The 18,423-nt window shown below is 60.1% G+C and overlaps 2 protein-coding genes across 12 annotated transcripts in view; one reads left to right on the top strand and one right to left on the bottom strand.

Moving 5' to 3' along the window:
• The first annotated feature begins 93 nt into the window (after positions 1 to 93).
• UBALD1 (UBA like domain containing 1) lies at positions 94 to 4,525 on the top strand. The gene is made up of 3 exons (XM_070779582.1): positions 94 to 332; positions 3,615 to 3,677; positions 3,941 to 4,525. Exons 1-3 carry the CDS (start codon positions 213 to 215, stop codon positions 4,292 to 4,294), a joined length of 537 nt encoding a protein of 178 aa, XP_070635683.1. The 5' UTR covers positions 94 to 212; the 3' UTR covers positions 4,295 to 4,525.
• A 6,782-nt stretch (positions 4,526 to 11,307) lies between these two features.
• C25H16orf96 (chromosome 25 C16orf96 homolog) overlaps positions 11,308 to 18,423 on the bottom strand; it is a 59,397-nt gene continuing 52,281 nt past the window's right edge. For 9 of the 11 annotated variants that reach the window (XM_070779574.1, XM_070779575.1, XM_070779576.1 and 6 more), the window contains 5 exons: positions 18,094 to 18,274; positions 17,888 to 17,990; positions 14,076 to 14,156; positions 13,017 to 13,242; positions 11,308 to 11,456 (listed from right to left, as the gene is read on the bottom strand). In XM_070779574.1, coding sequence (XP_070635675.1) covers positions 11,441 to 11,456; positions 13,017 to 13,242; positions 14,076 to 14,156; positions 17,888 to 17,990; positions 18,094 to 18,274 — 607 coding nt within the window. In that variant the 3' untranslated portion in view covers positions 11,308 to 11,440. Of the gene's footprint in view, positions 11,457 to 13,012; positions 13,243 to 14,075; positions 14,157 to 17,887; positions 17,991 to 18,093; positions 18,275 to 18,423 lie in introns of those variants that run through there. The other 2 variants (XM_070779571.1, XM_070779568.1) reach the window with 2 other exon arrangements.

Here is an 18,423-nt window from a genome sequence, read left to right as displayed (position 1 = left end):
CCGGCCCGCACGCCCGGCCGAGCGCGGCGGAAGCGGCGCGGGACTACATATCCCAGCATGCCGCCCGCGGCCCGGAGCGAGGCGAGGCTCGGTGAGTCAGAGCCGCACAGTAAATATTTGTATTAGCCGGAGCCGGCTCGCTAATGGTGGACGCGTGAGGCGGAGGAGAGCACCGTGGCGGGAGGCTGGAGCGGGCAGGCGGCGGCGGCGCCATGTCCGTGAACATGGACGAGCTCAAGCACCAGGTCATGATCAACCAGTTCGTACTGACGGCCGGCTGTGCGGCCGACCAGGCGAAGCAGTTGCTGCAGGCGGCCCACTGGCAGTTCGAGGTAGGCGGCCGGGGCTGGGCCGGGCCCGGGGCGCTGGGTGTCCGTCCCGCGTGGCGGCGCTTGCTGTGGGGCGTGTGCGGGCGGGTGTGGACACGTGCCGCGGCGCGCTCCGCCGGGGCCGGGCCCGCGCTCTCGGCCCCGGTGTCCAGGCGGCCGCGCGCCCCGGCGTCCGGGCCCCGGCGCGCACACGCGGCGTGCGGGTCAGGCCCAGCGGCGCGGCCGCGACTACGCGGCCCCCGGAAACGCCACCCGCGCGGGGTGGGCGGGAGGGGCGGCCTGCCCTCGCCGGGTCCGGAATCCCCGCCCCCCCCAACCCCCAGATTCCCCAGGCGATCGGGTTCCGGGGACCCCCTTTTTTGTTCGGTAACGGCCAGGGCGGGGCGGCGCTGAGGCCCCGACGGACAGTCGGCTCGGCAGCCGGAAGGAGGACGCCCGTGGCCTGGGCCGAACTGGGCCCGCGCCGCCCCCGCCTTGGAAGCCCTGAGCCCGCGGGTGGAGCCTCCGGTGTGTGTGGGTCTGAGGGTCTGCGTGCCCGGTGGGCAGCTCGGCGGCGCGTGTCCACGTACTTGTGCATTTGTATTTACGCACGCGCCACGCTACGTGTGGGCATGTTGGCGTCTGTGTGTGTAAACACTCAGTCCAGCCCGCGGCGCGGGTGCGGGCTGTGTGCGCTCCGTGTACGCACAGGTCACCGTTTTGCAGACGGTACTCAGGCGTGTGCACACATGGGTGTCCAAGTGGTGTGTCAGAGCCCCATACGACAGCTAAGGGTGTGATCTGTGTACCCCGCGCCGGAGGCGTATCCAGGTGCCCTCCTGTGCTGGCTGCTGAATCTGCCTGCACAGCGCACGGCTTGGTGTACACGGTTCAGTGGCTTTCGGCCAGCTGGGCGGGAGGTGGGGCTGCCCCAGCCTGGCCCCCACCTCCCCAGGCCTCCCTGACCCATAGAGCACTAGTGCCCAGGGCTTGCCAAAAGGCCACCTGGCCTTCCCAACTCGACTGCCCCAGAAATAACCCGGGATGGTATCTAGGAAGGAGGCCAGAGCCCCTTGAGCTCCACCCCTCACAGGTGTAAGGTCACAGTCTCGGTCTGTAGAGTCCTCTGTAGAGTCCGTGCCCAGCCTGGGCTGGGGAGCCTGGTTTCTAGATGGGAAGCCAGCTCAGGGAAGGTACTCCCCGCCAGAGGAGGGACAGGGAGCCTGGGGGCTGTGTTCAGGTTCCTGTGGGGTGGGACAGAGATAATAATTCCTGCCCCAAAGTTGGGACAGTCTGGGGAGGCAGTGGCCTGTCCACTCAAAGGAATCCTTGCTCACTTTCCCACCAGAGATCTCAGGGGGACCTGACAGCTAATCTTGGGGTGGTCCTCAAATCACAAGATGGGACACTGCTCGCTCTCTCTGGGCAGGTCCCACCCTGTGGCCTCAGTTTCCATCGCTGTACCTGGGGGCCGTGAGCTGTGAGCTGACCTCTGAGGAGTGCATGGGCAGCCCCCCCTTCCCAGCCCGGCAGCCCCACCCTGCAGGAAGCTTCCTAATCTAGAGCTGGATGTGGCAAAACTTGCAAAACCACATTCATGGTAGTTTGCTGGAGTCCCACATCTGCATTCATGTCCCCCGCTCTGGCTGGGCGGGCAGGTGTCCGGTGGGAAGCAGCCCTGCCCACAGAGCCTGGCAGAGGCTGGCAGTCGCTCAGGGTTGGTGTCTCCTGGTCACTGGAATTGAAAATGTATCTTTGAAGATTAAAATGCCTGGGGAAACTCTGACCTCAGGACGGGCAGGAACAGCTTGCAGACTGGGGAGCTTTGATGGCCCCCCATGGTACAAGTCCTGGGCTCCCCGAATCTCAGCTTCACTATGTGTAAAGTGGGGATGTGGTTAGTAGGGAGGTTCTCAGGGTAAAAATGGGGTGTGAACATCCAGCCCTTAGGTCTTCCTGGGAGTGAGTGGGATTCCTTGCCTCTACCCCTGGCTGGCAGCCACTTGGGCTGAGGGCTGGACCAGCAGGAGGCCTGTTTTGGGGTCATATTCTCTGTGATTCAGGTGTTAATGGGGACAGAAGGCTGCTGGGGGAGGGGGACCTCTGTGCTTTAAGTTTGGGGGTGCTCTAGGAAGGCAGGCAAAGGGCAACCGCCTCTCCCTGGAATGCTCACACACTGCAGCTGTCTATGGGGCTGCTGCTGGGGGAGGAATAGGTTGGTGTCCCTTGGGGCTCCTGGTCCGGGAGGTGTCACAAGGAGGTGCTTAGAGACCGAGGCATTCTCCCCCCGCCCCCAGCTCCCACACCCCTGTTTAGGGACGTTGGGGTAGGGCGTCTCCAGCAGGAAATTCCCAGAATAATTCATTTGAATTTACTCTAGTAATAAAACCCCTAGGGTAAGCCTGGGAGCCAGGCTGGGTTTCTGGGTGTGTTGGGAGTGGGGGAGGGGGCTGACAGCCCTGGGCCGCAGTGGGCGGGGAGCCCAAGGGGGGCGGCGTGGAGGGCAGAGCTGCCCGCAGACCCTTCACATACTTGACGGGCTCCCTCACCCTGCACTTTCGCAAGAGCAGCTGGTTCCCTTATTTTCCTGGATGCCTGTCCTGCAAGGGGCCGAATCAGGACACACCAGTACCAGAGGCCACCGCCCTGGGGGCCCTTCCCCCCAGCCCCCCAGGGCCACTCGAGGAGCTGGTTTGACCCAGAGCCGCTGCCACCCCCTTTCCCACCCGCTTCTCACAGTCCTGGGTGCGAACCCCACTGCAACCTACCTCTTGCTCCACCAGTTTGTTGGGAGGCTCCGACGACTGGATAGGAGTGGGAAACCCACAGCACAGTACTTAATCCCAGCCTGGCCCGGGGACCTCAGGAGCATGGCTGCCAGCCTCCTAGTCCCTTTGGTGCAGAAGGATAAATCGAGAGGCAGGGCAGGGTCCCTTGGCTAGCCCAGGAGAGGAGCGGTGGGCTACAGGCTCTCAACATCGGGGTGCCTTTGCCATCCTCTGGTTCGTAGACAAGGAAAGTGAAACTCAGGGAGGAGTAAGGAGTTGCCGCCCATAGAGTTGGTGACCATAGGGCCAGAGTCTCCTGGAGCCCTTTCCCCATGAGACAGGCCCTCACGTCACTCATGGTGATGAAACCAGGTAAGCTGGACGCACCTGGCAGCCAGCTTGCAGGCAGTGTCCTGAGGGTCCTCCCTGCCCACCAGCCCAGGGCTCCACAGCACCTCTCCGGGTGGTGCTGAGTCAAGGAAGGCCAGGCCAAGGCCACTGGGGTCCTGAAGGTAAGCATGGGCCTTTTTTCCTACAGACGGCCCTCAGCGCCTTTTTCCAAGAGACCAACATCCCGTACAGCCACCATCACCACCAGATGGTAAGTGTTCCCTGTAGCCCCAGGGGCATCCCTGCGGGACTCTACCAGTGCTGGGGGGTCGGGGGTACCCGCCCAGGCCTGAGGAAGGAGCCGCTGGGAGGGACTCCTGGGAGCTGGGCAGCAGGCCGCGTGGGCCTGTGCACGTGGGCACCGCTCTGCTCCCCTGTGAGCTCCGGGCTGGGGGACCGCCCGCGGGGGGTGCTGCACTGGGGAAGGGGCCCTTCTGGAAGGGGCACTCATCCCCCTCCCTCTTCCCCCTACAGATGTGCACTCCTGCCAACACCCCCGCCACGCCCCCCAACTTCCCCGATGCCCTCACCATGTTCTCCCGCCTCAAGGCCTCCGAGAGCTTCCACAGCGGAGGCAGCGGCAGCCCGATGGCCGCCACGGCCACATCGCCGCCGCCGCACTTCCCGCTCACCGCCACCGGCAGCTTCGCGGCGCCCAGCTGGCCAGCCGCGGCCTCACCCCCAGGGGGCGCACAGCACCACCAGCCGCCGCAGCCGCCCCTGTGGACTCCGGCCCCCACTTCCCCGGCGTCAGACTGGCCGCCCCTGGCCCCCCAACAGGCCACCTCGGAACCCAGGGCCCACCCCGCCATGGAGGCCGAGAGATAAGGGAGGCCCCTCCCCCCTCCCGGAGGCCAGGACCCCGTGGGGCGGGGGAGAGGACGTCTCTGCGGGCCCCCTTCACCCTCCTCTGTCTGCACCCCTTTTCCCCGGAGCCCTGGAGGGGAGAGACCGGACCCTCGAGCCAGCCCACAGGCTGCCCGCACGCCTGCCCGGCGGCACAGGCCTGTGGCGCCCCGCTTCCATGGATTTGGTTTCGAGTCACCTGGGTGCTGATGGACAAAAGCTCGGAGAACAAGCAGCCTTCCCCAGAGGACTCGCCCACCCTGCCCCGCCGGCCCCGGGGGCAGCGGAGCATCGCCACGCCGGAGACTGGGCGGGCTCCTGCCTTGGAGCTCCCTGGGGCCGGCGGGCCTAGATCCCCACCCTCGGGAACGCAGAGCCTTCTCCGCATGTGTGCGTGTAGCTGTGTCTGTGTATTTATACGTATGTCGCTCTTCGAGAAGCAACCTAGTTTATGGGGCAGCTGGACTTTGCATGTTAGAGTGAGCCCCCCTCGCCCGCCGCCCTTCCCCCCAGGGCCCTGCCCCTCTCTCCTGCTCCCTGGGCAGCCAGCCTTGCTCTTCCCTGCAGAGAAAAGGATTGTGGGAAACTCCAGGACTCTTCCCACCCATCCCCCAGCGCCTGCCTGCTGGGGCTGCCTGCATGCCTCCCCAGAGCCCGGGGGTACCCCATCCCCAATTCCTTTCCCCCTTTTAACAAAGGAGAAGAAAGAGTTCCAAACCACCACCAGGCTCTGTGGTCGTGCCTCATATCCTAAGCTTTGCTGCCAGCTGGCTCCATGTGGAGGGGGAGGGTGCCAGCCGAGCCCAGAGCAGAGGCCAACCCCCGAGTCCTGCCTGGCTCCACACTGCTCCTATCTGTCACTGTCTTTTCAACCACAACGTGCTCTGGAATCTTCCTGCCCACCCCAGGCTTTTCCCATGAAGTTAGTTCCTGCCTTGTGTTCCCAGAACCCCTGCCTCTGTCTGCTCACCCTTCCCCCTGTCCAACTGGACAGATCCCGGCCTCCAGGGCTAACAGCTGCCTTCCGGTCTGCCTGGGTTTCACACAAGGACTTTTCTTGCTGTCTTTAGGGCCCCAGTGGCCAGTTGCAGGCTGGACCCTCAGCCCCACCTCCAGTAGCCACGCTGGGTAGGGTAGGGCCCTTCCTTGGGGGAGGCGCAGGCCACAGCCCCCGTGGTAAGATAGCAGGCATGGATGCAGAGCCTGTGGGCCAGCAACAGTGACTGGATGAGGCTGGGCAGAGTCCAAGCTGCAGCTCAAACCTTTGGTTGCCAAGGAGACAAACCACTCAGGGGCAACAGACAGTGGATCCCCAGCTGCTCCCACGCCAGGCTGGGCAGGCACCTACTCCTCTAAGGGAGAAGCTGGGCACGACTCTGCCCTGGGGCAGCTTTGAGAGAAGGCAGCCTAGACCTTGCACCCCTTGGTGAGGCTGGAACTTGGGGGAGTAAGGGGACGTGGGCCCCTGCAGATGGTCACCAGTGGACTGACTTCCTAGTCAGGAGGCCTACCCCACTCAGCCCATTGGACAGTGCCTGGGGGTGGAGAGTTCTGTTTCAGAAGATCTGGCTGGCAGGCACCTCAGCACCTGCCAGCGGCAGCCCCGCTGCCACTCCCGGGGTCACCACACAGCCCGTTGCTGCCCTGTTGGGGTCTGGACAGCCTCACTAGAGGCCCCCACTGGTCACAGGACTGACTGCAGCACCCCCACTGCAGCTGTTGCTCATGTCCTCACCTTGAAGCCCACCCTTCTAATGGCCTTTGGGGGCAGGGGCACAGCTCTGCCTCAGGTGCCTGTGGGGGGAGAGAGGAGGCTGTCCTGAGCTCCTGAACATTCACTGCAGCTCTTTCATCCTTTTGGAGGGAAGACAGTTCTCAGGTCGCTGAGGGTAGGACAAGACTGAGTGACTTCACTTTCACTTTTCACTTTCATGCCTTGGAGAAGGAAATGGCAACCCACTCCAGTGTTCTTGCCTGGAGAATCCCAGGGATGGGGGAGCCTGGTGGGCTGCCGTCTATGGGGTCACACAGAGTCGGACACGACTGAAGAGACTTAGCAGCAGTTCTCAGGAAGCTGCCACACCCCCTTCCAAGTGTAGGAGGCAAGGAAGTGCTTCTGTGGGTGAGTGTGAGCTCCCCAGTGGCCAGACGACTGAGGTGGCCATACCCACTGGAGCCATGCAAGAGGGTGCACGGTCCAGAATGTCCACTCAGGCTCCCCACCCCCACGCTGGCCTCAGGGTGGCCTGTGGGAACTATACCCTCACTCCTCAAGTGTGGTCACCAGACCAGCTGGGTCCCACGGGAGCTTGTCAGAGATGCAGAATGACCTCTCTCTCTAACCCCAGCCCAGACCTCCTGAGTCAGAATCTGCTTTGAACAGGATCCTCACGTGCCCTGTGGACATTCAAGGGTGAGAATCCCAACCTGACCAAGCCCACTTCTGTCTCCAGAGGCCACCAGGGGCCAGGCCTGGAGGCCCCAGGAGGAGGTCCTGGAAGGACTTAAGTTTCCTGTAGATGCAGCTTTTCCAGTGTGGGCACTCCAGACACTGGGGTGTCCTGTGCAGCACCCCTGACCCCTTTCCATGAGTTCGAACCAGTAGCAGCGCCCAGTTAGGACAACTAGAAGTGTCTGCAGGCAAAGTCACCCCAGTGGAGAGCCACAGGGCCTCCGGGGAGCCCCCTGGGGGCCCACAGCATTGGTCTCTGGGGTGGAGTCCTGACAATAGTTTTAAACATTCCCCAGGGCATGTGATCAAGTTGTGAATGTACTAGAAACCACTCAATCATACACTTTAAAAGGGTAAACTACGGCACGTCACTTATGTCATAGCTGTTCTTGAAGCAGCTTCCAGGTGACTGATAGAAAATGACTCATGGAACACAAGCCCCTCGTGGCAAGCGGGAGCCCACTAGACTCGTGACCCTCCAGCCTGTAGAGCACAAGTGTCCCCTGGGTGCTTGAGGAGGAGGGCCCAGGAATCTGATTTCTAATGAGGGCCCTGGGCACGCTGGGAACCAGAGCAGGAGGGAGCGGAGAGTGGGGCTAGAGCTTTCCACCAGTGCCCGGACCTTGCCAGGTTTGCTGGAAGCCCCACGCACACCCTCCCTCCTCCTCCGCTGAGCACCTCCCAGACAGGCAAAGGGCTGCAAAAGGGGGTGGGAGACGTGAGGGGAGGCAGAGGCGGGCCCACATAGATGTCAAGCACTCCGGATGGAACTCAAGGGCAACACAGAACCTGGAACTTCAACTTCTCCAAGCCTGGAGGCTCAGAAGCAAGACAGGAGGAGTCAGTAATCACCTCCCACCACATGTGCAAGTGCAAACTGGCTAAAATGCAAAGATGAGGTACAAACGGAACAGTCACATTTACAGCCATTCTTAGCTGTCCGTTTCAGCACTTTCTGGAGCCTCCTCAACAACACATGAAGACCAGCCTCTGGGCTTCATCACCACCCACCTGATCACCAGACTTGAGCTCCATCACTTTGTTTCCAAAAATTCCACTCTGAAAACACCATTTGCATCCCAGAGGTTCCGGGAAGAATGTGATTGGAGCTTTCCTTTCTGACGAGGGGACACGACTGCAGATGGACATGGAGGCCTAGCCTCCCCATGTGACTTGACGTGGGTGGGCCCTGTTCTTCAATGATTGTGCATGCATGCAAAGTCACTTTGGTCGTGTCCGACTCTGCGACCCCATGGACTCTAGCCCACCAGGCTCCTCTGTCCATAGGATTCTCCAGGCAAGAATACTGGAGTGGGTTGCCATGCCTTCCTCCAGGGGATCTTCCAACTCAGGGATCAAACCTGCGTCGCTCATGTCTCCTGCATTGATAGGCGGGTTCTTTATCAATAGCGCCTCCTGGGAAGCCCATTAAATGATCAGACTCGGAGGCCCCTGGTGTGTGCCGTTGGGCTCGATTTGTTGGCCAGCACTCTAAAATCAGTTTACATGAAAAGCTCCACTTCCAGCTTACCTTGGACGTTTGTCACATCTGGCCCAAGTTCCCTTAAGGCCACAGCTGGTTGAAGTTGACCCATCACGGCGGGAGGCCTCCCAGCCTGGCCCTGGCTGGCCAGCCACTCCTCTGGCCACCATGGTGGCTGTGTCTGCCTTGCACCTCAAGTCAGCTGGCGTCTCTGAAAGAGATTTGCTCTTCCCCAGGAGCATCTGTGAAAGTAGATGTCCTGCTCTGTCAGGGGAGGGGGGACTGGAGGGGTGAAAGGAGGCTCTGAAATGCTTTCTGCGGGCAGGCAGGGTGCCTCCTTCAGAGCTGTGAAGAGAAGGGCTTGTTCTGAGATTCCCCTGGATGGAGGCAGACACTCAGGGCCCCTGAGAACACTGTAGCCGAAGCAGAAAACCACGCGGCTCCCAAGACTGCTCCCCCACAGCCTGGCGGCCGGCGGGGCCGCTGTGGCCCTGGAGGTCTCTGAGGGTCTTTTCATAGCCAGACTCTTCTAAGGACAGATGAGGGCTTTGACTCCAGTTCCTCCTGGTGTCTGTGTTGGGGAGGCTGCCCGGGTTGGCCAAAAGGAGATCTTTTGAGGCAAGGGCTATTTCCAGTTCCTGCATTTGGAAAGGCCTCCGGTTGCTTAGCCACAGTTGATGTTTGGGAAATATATGTATTTCAAGTAAGTCTTAGAAGAACGCAGCTCTTTTAGGGGTGTAAGGGTGCTGGGTCCCTGGATGGCTGAGGCCAGCCCAGCATGAGGCACCAGGAGCCTGCTGGCAGAGTTCTGCTCAGCTTTCTGGCCCTTTCTCATCTCCTGGGAGATATGAGGTGCAAATATTGGGGGGGGGGCTCATTTTCTATGGATCTAGGAAAAGTTGAGAGCAAGAGGAAGGGGAGAGAGAAGAGAAGCCCTTCTCTGGAGGTTGTGTGTATTTGGAGGGTCTCTGCTTAGAGCTCTCGAATCCATGGAAAGTCAGGGCTCAAGTCAGCCAAGGGAGTGGTGCCAGGGAGACCCATGTGCCCCTAAGACGTCCCTGCCCAGAAGGCCTTTCCTCCGGTGCCCCCTGGCGGCCTGCTTTGGGGTCCTGAAAGTGAAAATCCCTCAGCCATGTCTGACTCTGCGACCCCACGGACTATACAGTCCATGGAATTCTCCAGGCCAGAACACTGGAGTGGGTAGCCGTTCCCTTCTCCAGGGGATCTTCCCAACCCAGGAATCAAACCCAGGTCTCCCACGCTGCAGGCGAGCCACAAGGCGGGGTCCTGTGGTGCCTTCTCCAAGGCACACCATCTGGTCTGGGACACATGCTGTCGTCAGTGGTGCATACCTTAGGGTTAATGAGTCTGTGGTCTTTGAAAGGAAGAGAACCTTCAGTGACCCTTTCATTTGCATTGGTGGGTTGTGGAGCTGGGTTTGGGGTGCAGAGCAGTCACCATGCAACACACCGAGGTAGGATCCTCTGCTTGGCCAGAGCCATCTCATCTGTGCCAGGCCAGCCTGTGTACCTCCCTCTCCACAGGGCTGATTCATCTCAGTCTTTTTTCTTTTGGCTGCACCTCAAGGCTTTGGGGATCTTAGTTCCCCGACCAGGGATTGAACCTGGAACCTTTGGCAGTGAAAGCCTGGAGTCCTAACCACTGGACCTCCACGGAGGCAAGTTTTAATGTGCTTTTTTCACAGCAACAACACCATCAAAATAGCCATTATGGGGAATTTGCATTCCTGCAATATTGAAACCTAGCAAATGTTTTTATAAAGAATTTTTTTTTTTTTTTGGGCTGCACCACACGGCTTGTGGGATCTTAGTTCCCCAACCAGGGATTGAACCTGGAACCTTTGGCAGTGAAAGCCTGGAGTCCTAACCACTGGCCCACCAGGGAATCCCCTCATCTGAGCCTTAAAACAGAAAGTTCCAGGGATCCCTCTTCACTCGAAGGCAGACCAGGACAGTTGGTCACGCTACTCCTTGTCCAGCCTGGCCCAGCCAGGAACTGTGGTCCCCCAGCAGAGCAGGAGGTGGGACCCAGGGCCTTCAAAAGTGCCCCCTCTACTGACCCCACCCCCGGTTTCACCCACTCCTGAAGCACCTTCCCCTGCTGGGGGGTGGGCACCCTGCTGAGCATCGGCCCCCGCCCCAACCCCCTCAGCCCGACAGGAGGAGGTGCAGCACCGCCCTCCCAGCTGCCAAGGCCAGCAGGTCCCCTGCCCCCGGGGTCCGGAACAGGGCAGGGGGGTTTCTGCCCTTCTCCTTGGCAAGGATTCTGCCTCCAGCTCCCGCCTGCAATCAGGCCAAAAGCTGGCTTCCCCACCAGCCCCCATGGGGGACAGAACTGTCATCTTCAAGACTGCTCCTGGCTGGCTGCAGGTGGGCTCACCGCCCCCCTCCTTCCCAAGCACCCAGGAGACCCGTCCCTGGGCAAACAGTTACCCAGGGCCCTACCTGGCTCACCCCTCCATCCCCGGGCTTCAGGAGCCCACTCAAGCACTGACTCCATCTGTAAATTGAAAAAATGGGCTGGAAGGCAGCTACCAGGGGCTGAGAGAGCAGGGCTTGGCTGCTGTGAGTCCCCACATGTCGAGGCAGCAGAACACAAGCCTGACCGCGCCTGGCTCAGGCGCTTCCCTGGGGCCCCCACCTCTCCTCTGGCCCAAGCCCAGGCCACACGGGAGAGGTGTTGGAAGTTGGACTCCTTACACCAGTGTCCAGCACCCAGGAAGCACGGCCTCCTGGGCAGGTGGCTGGAGAGCTGAGGCCTTACCGTGTGAGCCTGGGTAAGTCACACCACAGCCTCCTGGGTAAGCCACACCTTACCGTGTGAGCCTGGGTAAGGCCCACCACTCAGGGCCAGGGCTGCACAGGGCACTGTGCCGTGGGGGCGTGTGTGATGGGGCAGGGGAGGGTTGTCATGATTGTGGAGATTCAGCCCCGGTGGGGTGGTGGCTGGCGCGGGGCTGACAGGCCCACCCACCCATGTGGGACGGGCAAGGCCAGCCACTGCAGAGGGTATGGGGCCAGTCACCCTCATCCACAGTCAGAAAAGTAAAAGGTTTTATTCTGGGGAAAAGTTGATAAAAATACTCATCTCTGCTACGGGGGTGGGGCCAGGGCTGCACTGGCTGATGTCCCCCAAGGAGGCGTAGGTCACGGGGCTCAGGAAGCGCTCGGCTTCATTTGGACGCAGTCCTTGGAGAAAGAAAAGAGAAGTCAGGTCCAGGAGGGGGTGCGTGGGAGGGGAGGCAGGGCTGGGGGATCATTGGGGGTCGGGGGGGTAGGCACTCAGCACCCAGGACGCCTTTGGCCACTGGTCCAGAGGATCCTCTGCCATGCCAGCGCCCTGATGCTCCCAGGGGGGATCCCCAGGGCAGCTCGCCGCCCCCCACCCAACTCCCTGACTCGCTCCACCACCCCAGGGGCCTCTGGTGGATGCTAGGGGGAGGTGTGCCCCAAAACCAGGCAGAAGGAAGCTTTTTTTTAGTCTTTGTGGAATGTGACAGAAGTGTCAGGAAGCATACAAAGGGTGGAGGGTGCAACTGGACAACCTAGGGGTGGAAAGGGAGAAACAGCCAAACTGAGAGGAAGAAGCGTGCGTGCTCAGTCGCTTCAGTCGCATCCGACTCTGTGCAACCCTCTGGACTATAGCCAGCCAGGCTCCTCTGTCCATGGGACTCTCCAGGCAAGAATACTAGACTGGGTTGCCATGCCCTCCTGCAGGGGGATCTTCCCAACCCAGGCATCGAACTTGTGTCTCGTACATCCCCTGCCTTGCAGGTGGAATCTTTTTTTTTTTTTTTTTTCAGGTGGAATCTTTACTGCTGAACCACCAGGGAAGCCCAAGAGAGAGAAGGGGGACTGATAAACCACCCAGGGACTTCCCTGGTGGTCCAGTGATTAAGACTCTGCGCTTCCGATGCAGGGGGCAGGGGTTCGATCCCTGGTCGGGTAACTAAGATTTCCCAAGCCCTGTGGTGCGTTCACACACTCACAAAACCATCCCAGGGACAGAAACCACACGGCCTGAGGGACCCATCAGGCAGGTATGAGCGCGCTGCTCTTTGCCCCAGGGCCAGTCACGGAACCCCAGATGAGCATGCTTTGGTGGTCAGTCCACCAAGCACACGAACAGTGAGCACATGACCCAAAGAACCAGCAAGATGCCAAACAGGATGGAGCGGTCCTGGAGGATTCCAGGGCTTTTGCTCCAAGTGTCTCGTGGATTAGCCAGAAGTAAATACAAACAATCAGATTCTTTAAACACCCAACTCATAACAGTGATTACTGGTGGAAAGAATCAACAGACAGTAAAAAAGCATGCATGCAGTAAAACCCGGTTCCCATGAGAAAACCGGTCCTGGGAGAAATAACGCTCGCTAAAGAAAATGGACAGCGGTATCGGCTGTGATTGGAACGCATCCTGATGAAATCATTTCAGCAAAATAAAAAGGAAAGTGATTGTTTTTTAAAACCACTGTAACTGTGCTGTATTGAAAATGGGTCAAGGAATTCAATTGGTTTAGTGGAAAATTCAGTCTAGCAAGAAAGCTGCGTTCTCCATGAAATGTAACATGAGATGGATTGTGTCGTGTGTATCCATACCAAGTTAAAAGCAGCTACTGGGTCAAAATGAGTCCCTTGTGGAGACCCCTCCCTTAAGCCCAGGACCCCCGCACCTTGCCCAGGGCAGTGTCTCTGCCTTGCGGGGGAGGGTGGAGATGCCGGTGGGGAGGGGGCGGGCGCAGGGCTCACGGGTTGCTGGGCTCCTTGGCGGACTGCAGGCTGGCTCGGGACTCGAGGCGCAGGGACCGTGGGTGCCTGGCAGCCCCTGGGGCCGGCTGGGGGCCCAGCTTGGGGTCCTGCAGAGATGGCGTCAGTGGTGGCAGCAGCAGCACGGGCGGGAGAGACGGAGGCCGAGCGGGCATCGTCGGCAGAGGGCCCGAGGCGGCTGAGCCCATGCTGACGCGGGGGGGCAGGGCTGCAGTGGGCGGGAGGGGCAGGAGAGACCCACGAGGTGTCCCAAGAACATTCTGGAGAGAGGCTGGCCCGACGGGGCCATCCCCTCTAAGGAAAAGAGAAGCCCTAAGACTGGGAGTGTTCACCTCTGATGACCCAGCCAGGGCATCTGACACTTCCTGGGTTGGGGTAGGAGTATCCATCCTGGGGGATGGGTAGTTTCATCTATCCATCCAAGATAGATGAAACCAGAGGTGGACGAGGACATGGAGCAGGGCAGCCTAGAGAAAACGAGGCTTGGAGGCCGGGATTCCCCAGTTTGAGGTCGCTGTGCCTCAGCTCCCCTGCTGTAGCGGCCTCCCCAGCCGGGACAGTAGATGAGATGAGGACGGGGTGAGGTGAGAGTGGAGGAAGTACTCTGTGTGCTGTAAAACGCGCTCAGGTTGGTGATGAGACTCGAGGAGTCGTGACCTCAGCTGCCCCCCCACCCCACCCCCCTGACTCGGCTCTCGGTCCCCCAGTGGAGAGGCCCGAAGGAATGAATGGGCACCCTTATCCCAGCCCTGCAGCCAGCTCGACTCCGGGAATACAGACTCCAGCCCTGGGCCCCAGGGATGGCACCTGGACCAGGAGGCCTGGCTGGAGGGTGAAGCTGGAGCCCTGGATGGCTGGGAGCCCCTGCTCAGGGCACTGGGTGCCAGGAGGAGGTTGCTGAAGGGACCTTCTCTGGCCTTCTGGGTCTGGGCAGGGGAGAGATGGGTGAGGTGGGGCTGGAAAGCCTGAGGCTGGGAATGGGGGCCCAGACACGCTACTGGAATCCCAGCTGGGCCAGGGAGCTGGGGGGCAGCTACTCACCGGAGGAGATGGCACCAAATAGGGTGCTCAGGCGGGCACCCTCATGCGGGCTTCGGGCCGGGGGATGTGGGACCTTCACAGCTTAGCGGAGAAGAAAGGGGAAGAGACAAGCGTGGGTGGGGGCGCCCCCAGGGCTCTGCCCACCTGGAGGCCCACATCCCGTCCTCTGGTGCCCACAAAGGCCCTTCACTCCAATGGGACCTGCCCTGCTGCCCCATCCCGCCTCTTCACACACCCAACCCCCACCTACTTGTGCAGGGAAGCCTCTTCTTCCCTCCCCGCCTCCCCTTCTCAAGGCAGAGGTGTTAGGAAAACCCTTTCTGAAAGTAACTCAAGGCCAGGGAGGAGAGAGCCCTTATTCTAGCGTAGACAGATGGAGGCTGCCAGTTCTCAGCGACTCCCACCAGGGCCGGCCACCGCAGTGCCCCGCTCCACCTCCCTGTCCTTCATCTTCTCTGTGAGCACTTTTTTTTAAAGGTATGTATGTGCTGAGTCACTTTAGCCGTGTCCAACTCTTTGCAACCTCATGGAAATAGCCTGCCAGGCGCCTCTGGCCATTGGATTCTCCAGGCAAGAATACTGGAGTGGGTTGCCGTTTCCTCCTCCAGGACATCTTTCAGACCCAGGGATCAAACCCACGTCTCTTAGGTCTCCTGCATTGCAGGTGGATTCTTTACCACTAGTGCTACCTGGGAAACCCTTTTTTGAGGTAAAATTCACATAAAATTAATTATTCAAAGCGAACACTTCGGTAGCATCAAGTTCATTCACAAGGCTGTGTGGCCGCCATACCCATCCAGTTCCCGAACATCTCATCACCCTTAAAAGAGGTTGGTACCCATGAGTGAGTCACCCCCGTTCTCCCCTCCCTTGAGCTCTGGCGACCACGAACCTGCTTTCCGTCTCGAGACCTGCCTGTTCTGGACACTTCATAGGAGGGCGTCGCACAATACACGGCCTTTGGGGTCTGGCTCCATCCTTCACCCTTTCTGGACGGGGGTCCAGCCAAGAATCTCCATGGCCGGCCTCCCAGACCAGAGGCCAGTGCATGAGGTGGGAACGTGCAGGGAAGAGGCCGTGAGAGTGAAGGTGCTGGAAGGATGAGGGGGTGAGGAGGGGTCAACGACGGCCATCCACCCAGGGCTGGTGAGGACGGCAGCCAGACTGGTGAGGCGCCTCCGCCTCCATCTGTGACCCAGCCACCTCTGCCTACCTCAGCCCTGCCTATTCTCAGCCCTCCCTGCACTGAGACTTCTCTGGAAGTCCAGCCTCCTGTTGGGGGCACTGTTCACTAGGCACCAGGGGTTCCTCTGGCCCGTCTGAGATCCTGGCCACAGTGTGGGCATCGGAGGGGAGGGCACAGGCTGGCGGGACGGCCCTCAGTGGCCCTGCGGGCAAAGGACAGATGGACGCATGAGACCAGGCTGGCCCTGGGCAGGGTTCGCGTCAGCTAGTTTAGGTTTAGGTTCTGGGTGTGTCTTGGATTGGGCTTCCCAGGTGGCGCTAGTGGTAAAGAACCTGCCTGCTAATGCAGGAGATGTAAGAGACACGGATTTGATCCTGGGTCGGGAAGATCCCCTGGAGGAGGAAATGGCAACCCACTCCAGTATTCCTGGCTGTGGAGTCCCATGGAGAGGACCCTGGTGGGCTACAGTCCATAGGGTCGCACAGTTAGACAAGACTGAAGCGACTTAGCATGCCCAAATATTCTTTCGAGTAACAAACGAGCAATAACACAACCTGGTCAAAAAAATCCAGCCACAGGCAGGTTTTAAAGTGATCCCAATTGCCAGTTAGACTTTGTGGCCCCCAAGCAAGATAAAGCAATGAGGCGTCCTGGTTCAGTCCTGCTTTGTTGCGTGGAACTGGAGGGGAGAAAAGCCCCTTGCTCCGGGTGACAGTCTGGGGCAGCTGGGTGGAGGGGGTCACCGTCTGACCGATGATGGGGGACGAGGGTGGGGTCTGTATGTCACTCTGGCCCCTCCACCAAAGGTGCACTCCAGGCAAGCAGCCCTCACCTGCTCATTTGTGCAATGCCTCCCTGGCTCTTGCAGAGTGAAAGGAGGCAGTGCAGGGCGTGGCAAGGAGTTGGATTCATTAGAGACTTCCCTGACAGTTCAATGGTTAAGACTCTGCGCTTCCACTGCAGGAGGCGCGGGTTTGATCCATGGTCAGGGAACTAAGATCCCGCATGCCATGTGGCGTGACCAAACAGAATAAATAAAAATATTTTTAAAAAGAAAGAAGTTGAGCCCATTCAGTGTTCGCCACCGTTGCTGTCATCCTGCCTGGTGGTCCTAGAGGCCTGGCCTGAGTCTCTTTCTGATAGTCTCTTTCCCTCTCCCGGGGCCTGGAGCAGCCAAACCTTGTCCACATGGAGCTGTTAACACTGCAAGGGTGACATGCATGGTCTGGGGAAATAAAGGGCTCGAGATGTGTCCTGCCCCACTGGATCAGGGCAGGGGCCTGTGGTGGGTTGAATGGCAGCCCCCCAAAAGACATGGCCCCCGGAACCTGTGAATGTGACCTTGTTTGAAGAAAAGGTGCCTGCAGATGTAAATAAGTGAAGGATCTTGAGATGGGAGGAGGAAATGGCAACCCACTCCAGTATTCTTGCCTGGAAAATCCCATGGACAGAGGAGCCTGGAGAGGGTTGCAAAGAGTCGGACGGACGTGACTGAGCAACTGAGCACACACACTTCTTGAGGTGAGGCCATCTGAGTTAAGAGACAGAAGAGGAAGAGACACGGGGAGAAGCCACTCAAAGACAGAGGCAGAGATGGGAGTGATGCAGCCACAAGCCCAGGAATGCCTGGGGCCCCCAGAAGCTGGAAGAGGCAGGAGGGATCTTCCACTGGGGCCTTAGGAGGGCGCACGGCCCTGCCCACACCTTGATTTGGGATGTCTGGCCTCCTAACTGAGAGAGCTCACTGCTGTCCTCTCCAGGCGCCCAGCCTGTGGACGTCTGTTGCGGCCCCAGGGCACTAAAGCAGGCCGCAGTCTTCTCCCGCACACCAGGGCTTAGGTGTCTCATGCTTGTTCTCAAGTCAGTGGAGGCAAATGGGGTGATGGGGGACACCACAGCCGGGACTCTGTGGCTCCTGGACGAACCCCACTAGGGCAGTGTGTGGAGCCCCTCTTCCCAGACAGGGGAACCTCAAAGGCACAGAGAAGGTGCCCCTTTGGGTGCTTCTGGCCCAGTGCTGGAGCTGAGTCCCCAGGTCCCCAGCCAGAGCCAGCTGGAGCCAGAGCCACAATGGTGCAGCAACCGGAGTGACTCATTCCCCGTCTCCCTCGGGCCCAGCCCTCCCTGACCTGTGACAGTCCGGACACAGGCCTCCCGGCCTGTCCTTGTCTTCTCCTCATCACGCCCGACCCCGGCCCAGGTAGAGTCACCTTCCTGAGTCCCCAGCCGGGCCTGCCTCGCACCCAGCACAGCTCCTTTGCGGCTGCTATTGCCCGTACCCCCTCCCCAGAGCACTCTCGTCCCAGCTGATTCCTTCATCCAGCGAAGCTCTCTTCCCTTTTCTGAGGCCTCGGGACAACAGCCTGGGACCTCTCCCTTGGACCAGTGTCCCTGTCACGACTCTCCCATCGTACCCAGCACTCCAGGGAGGCCCTCTGGTGCCCTTCCCCAGCCATTCCCCAGTACTACGCCTGGCACACAGAGCCACGTTTGCCAGCGGCTATGTGAAGAGCCCCCGTCACAGGTGTTGCCAGCTCTGGGTCCCACCTGTCTCACACGGGGCCTCACGCTGCCCAGCAAAGGCAGACCCCAGGCAGGGGTGCCCAGGCAGGCTGACACTCCTCACCTGCCAGCTCCTTCTCCGCACTGGTCAGCGGCCGCATCTTGTCCTTGCTGGTCATTCGGCCCTTGTACAGGATCCCGTCCACTCCCAGGAGGTCCACCTCGGCCTGGTTAAGGCAGCCCAGGCCCCAGGTCAGGGAGTGTCCACAGAGGCAGCAGGGCCCGCCTCCCTGGGGGTCACCCACCTCCAGGGGCTGTGGCCTGACTCACAGAGTCATAGTCCAACAACTCAGGGTCCCCATAGGGGTAGACTGTCGACAAGCCGTATGGCTTGAACTCGAGGTTGGTGTCGTTTCTGGGCCCATCACCCCAGTCCTGCGGGGGGCCCAGTGAGTCTAGGCTCCTCTCAGGGACTCCGAGGTTCTGCAGTTTCTGCAGCTGCTGTTGTTCCCTGGGGGCAGGACAGGGGGGTCAGCAGCTACCTGGAGGCACCTCCGCCCCAGAGGAGCCTCAGGTTGGGTCCCAGGGCCTGGCCAATAGCTGGGGAACTCTGGACAGACAGACACCATTGGGGCAGAGAGCAGAAATTGAGAGCTGTGT

This window comes from Bos indicus, chromosome 25 (genome assembly GCF_029378745.1).
Source record: "Bos indicus isolate NIAB-ARS_2022 breed Sahiwal x Tharparkar chromosome 25, NIAB-ARS_B.indTharparkar_mat_pri_1.0, whole genome shotgun sequence".
NCBI lineage: Eukaryota > Metazoa > Chordata > Mammalia > Artiodactyla > Bovidae > Bos > Bos indicus.
Note: the sequence above shows the minus strand (reverse complement) of the source record. Positions and strands in the feature narration are given on the sequence as shown.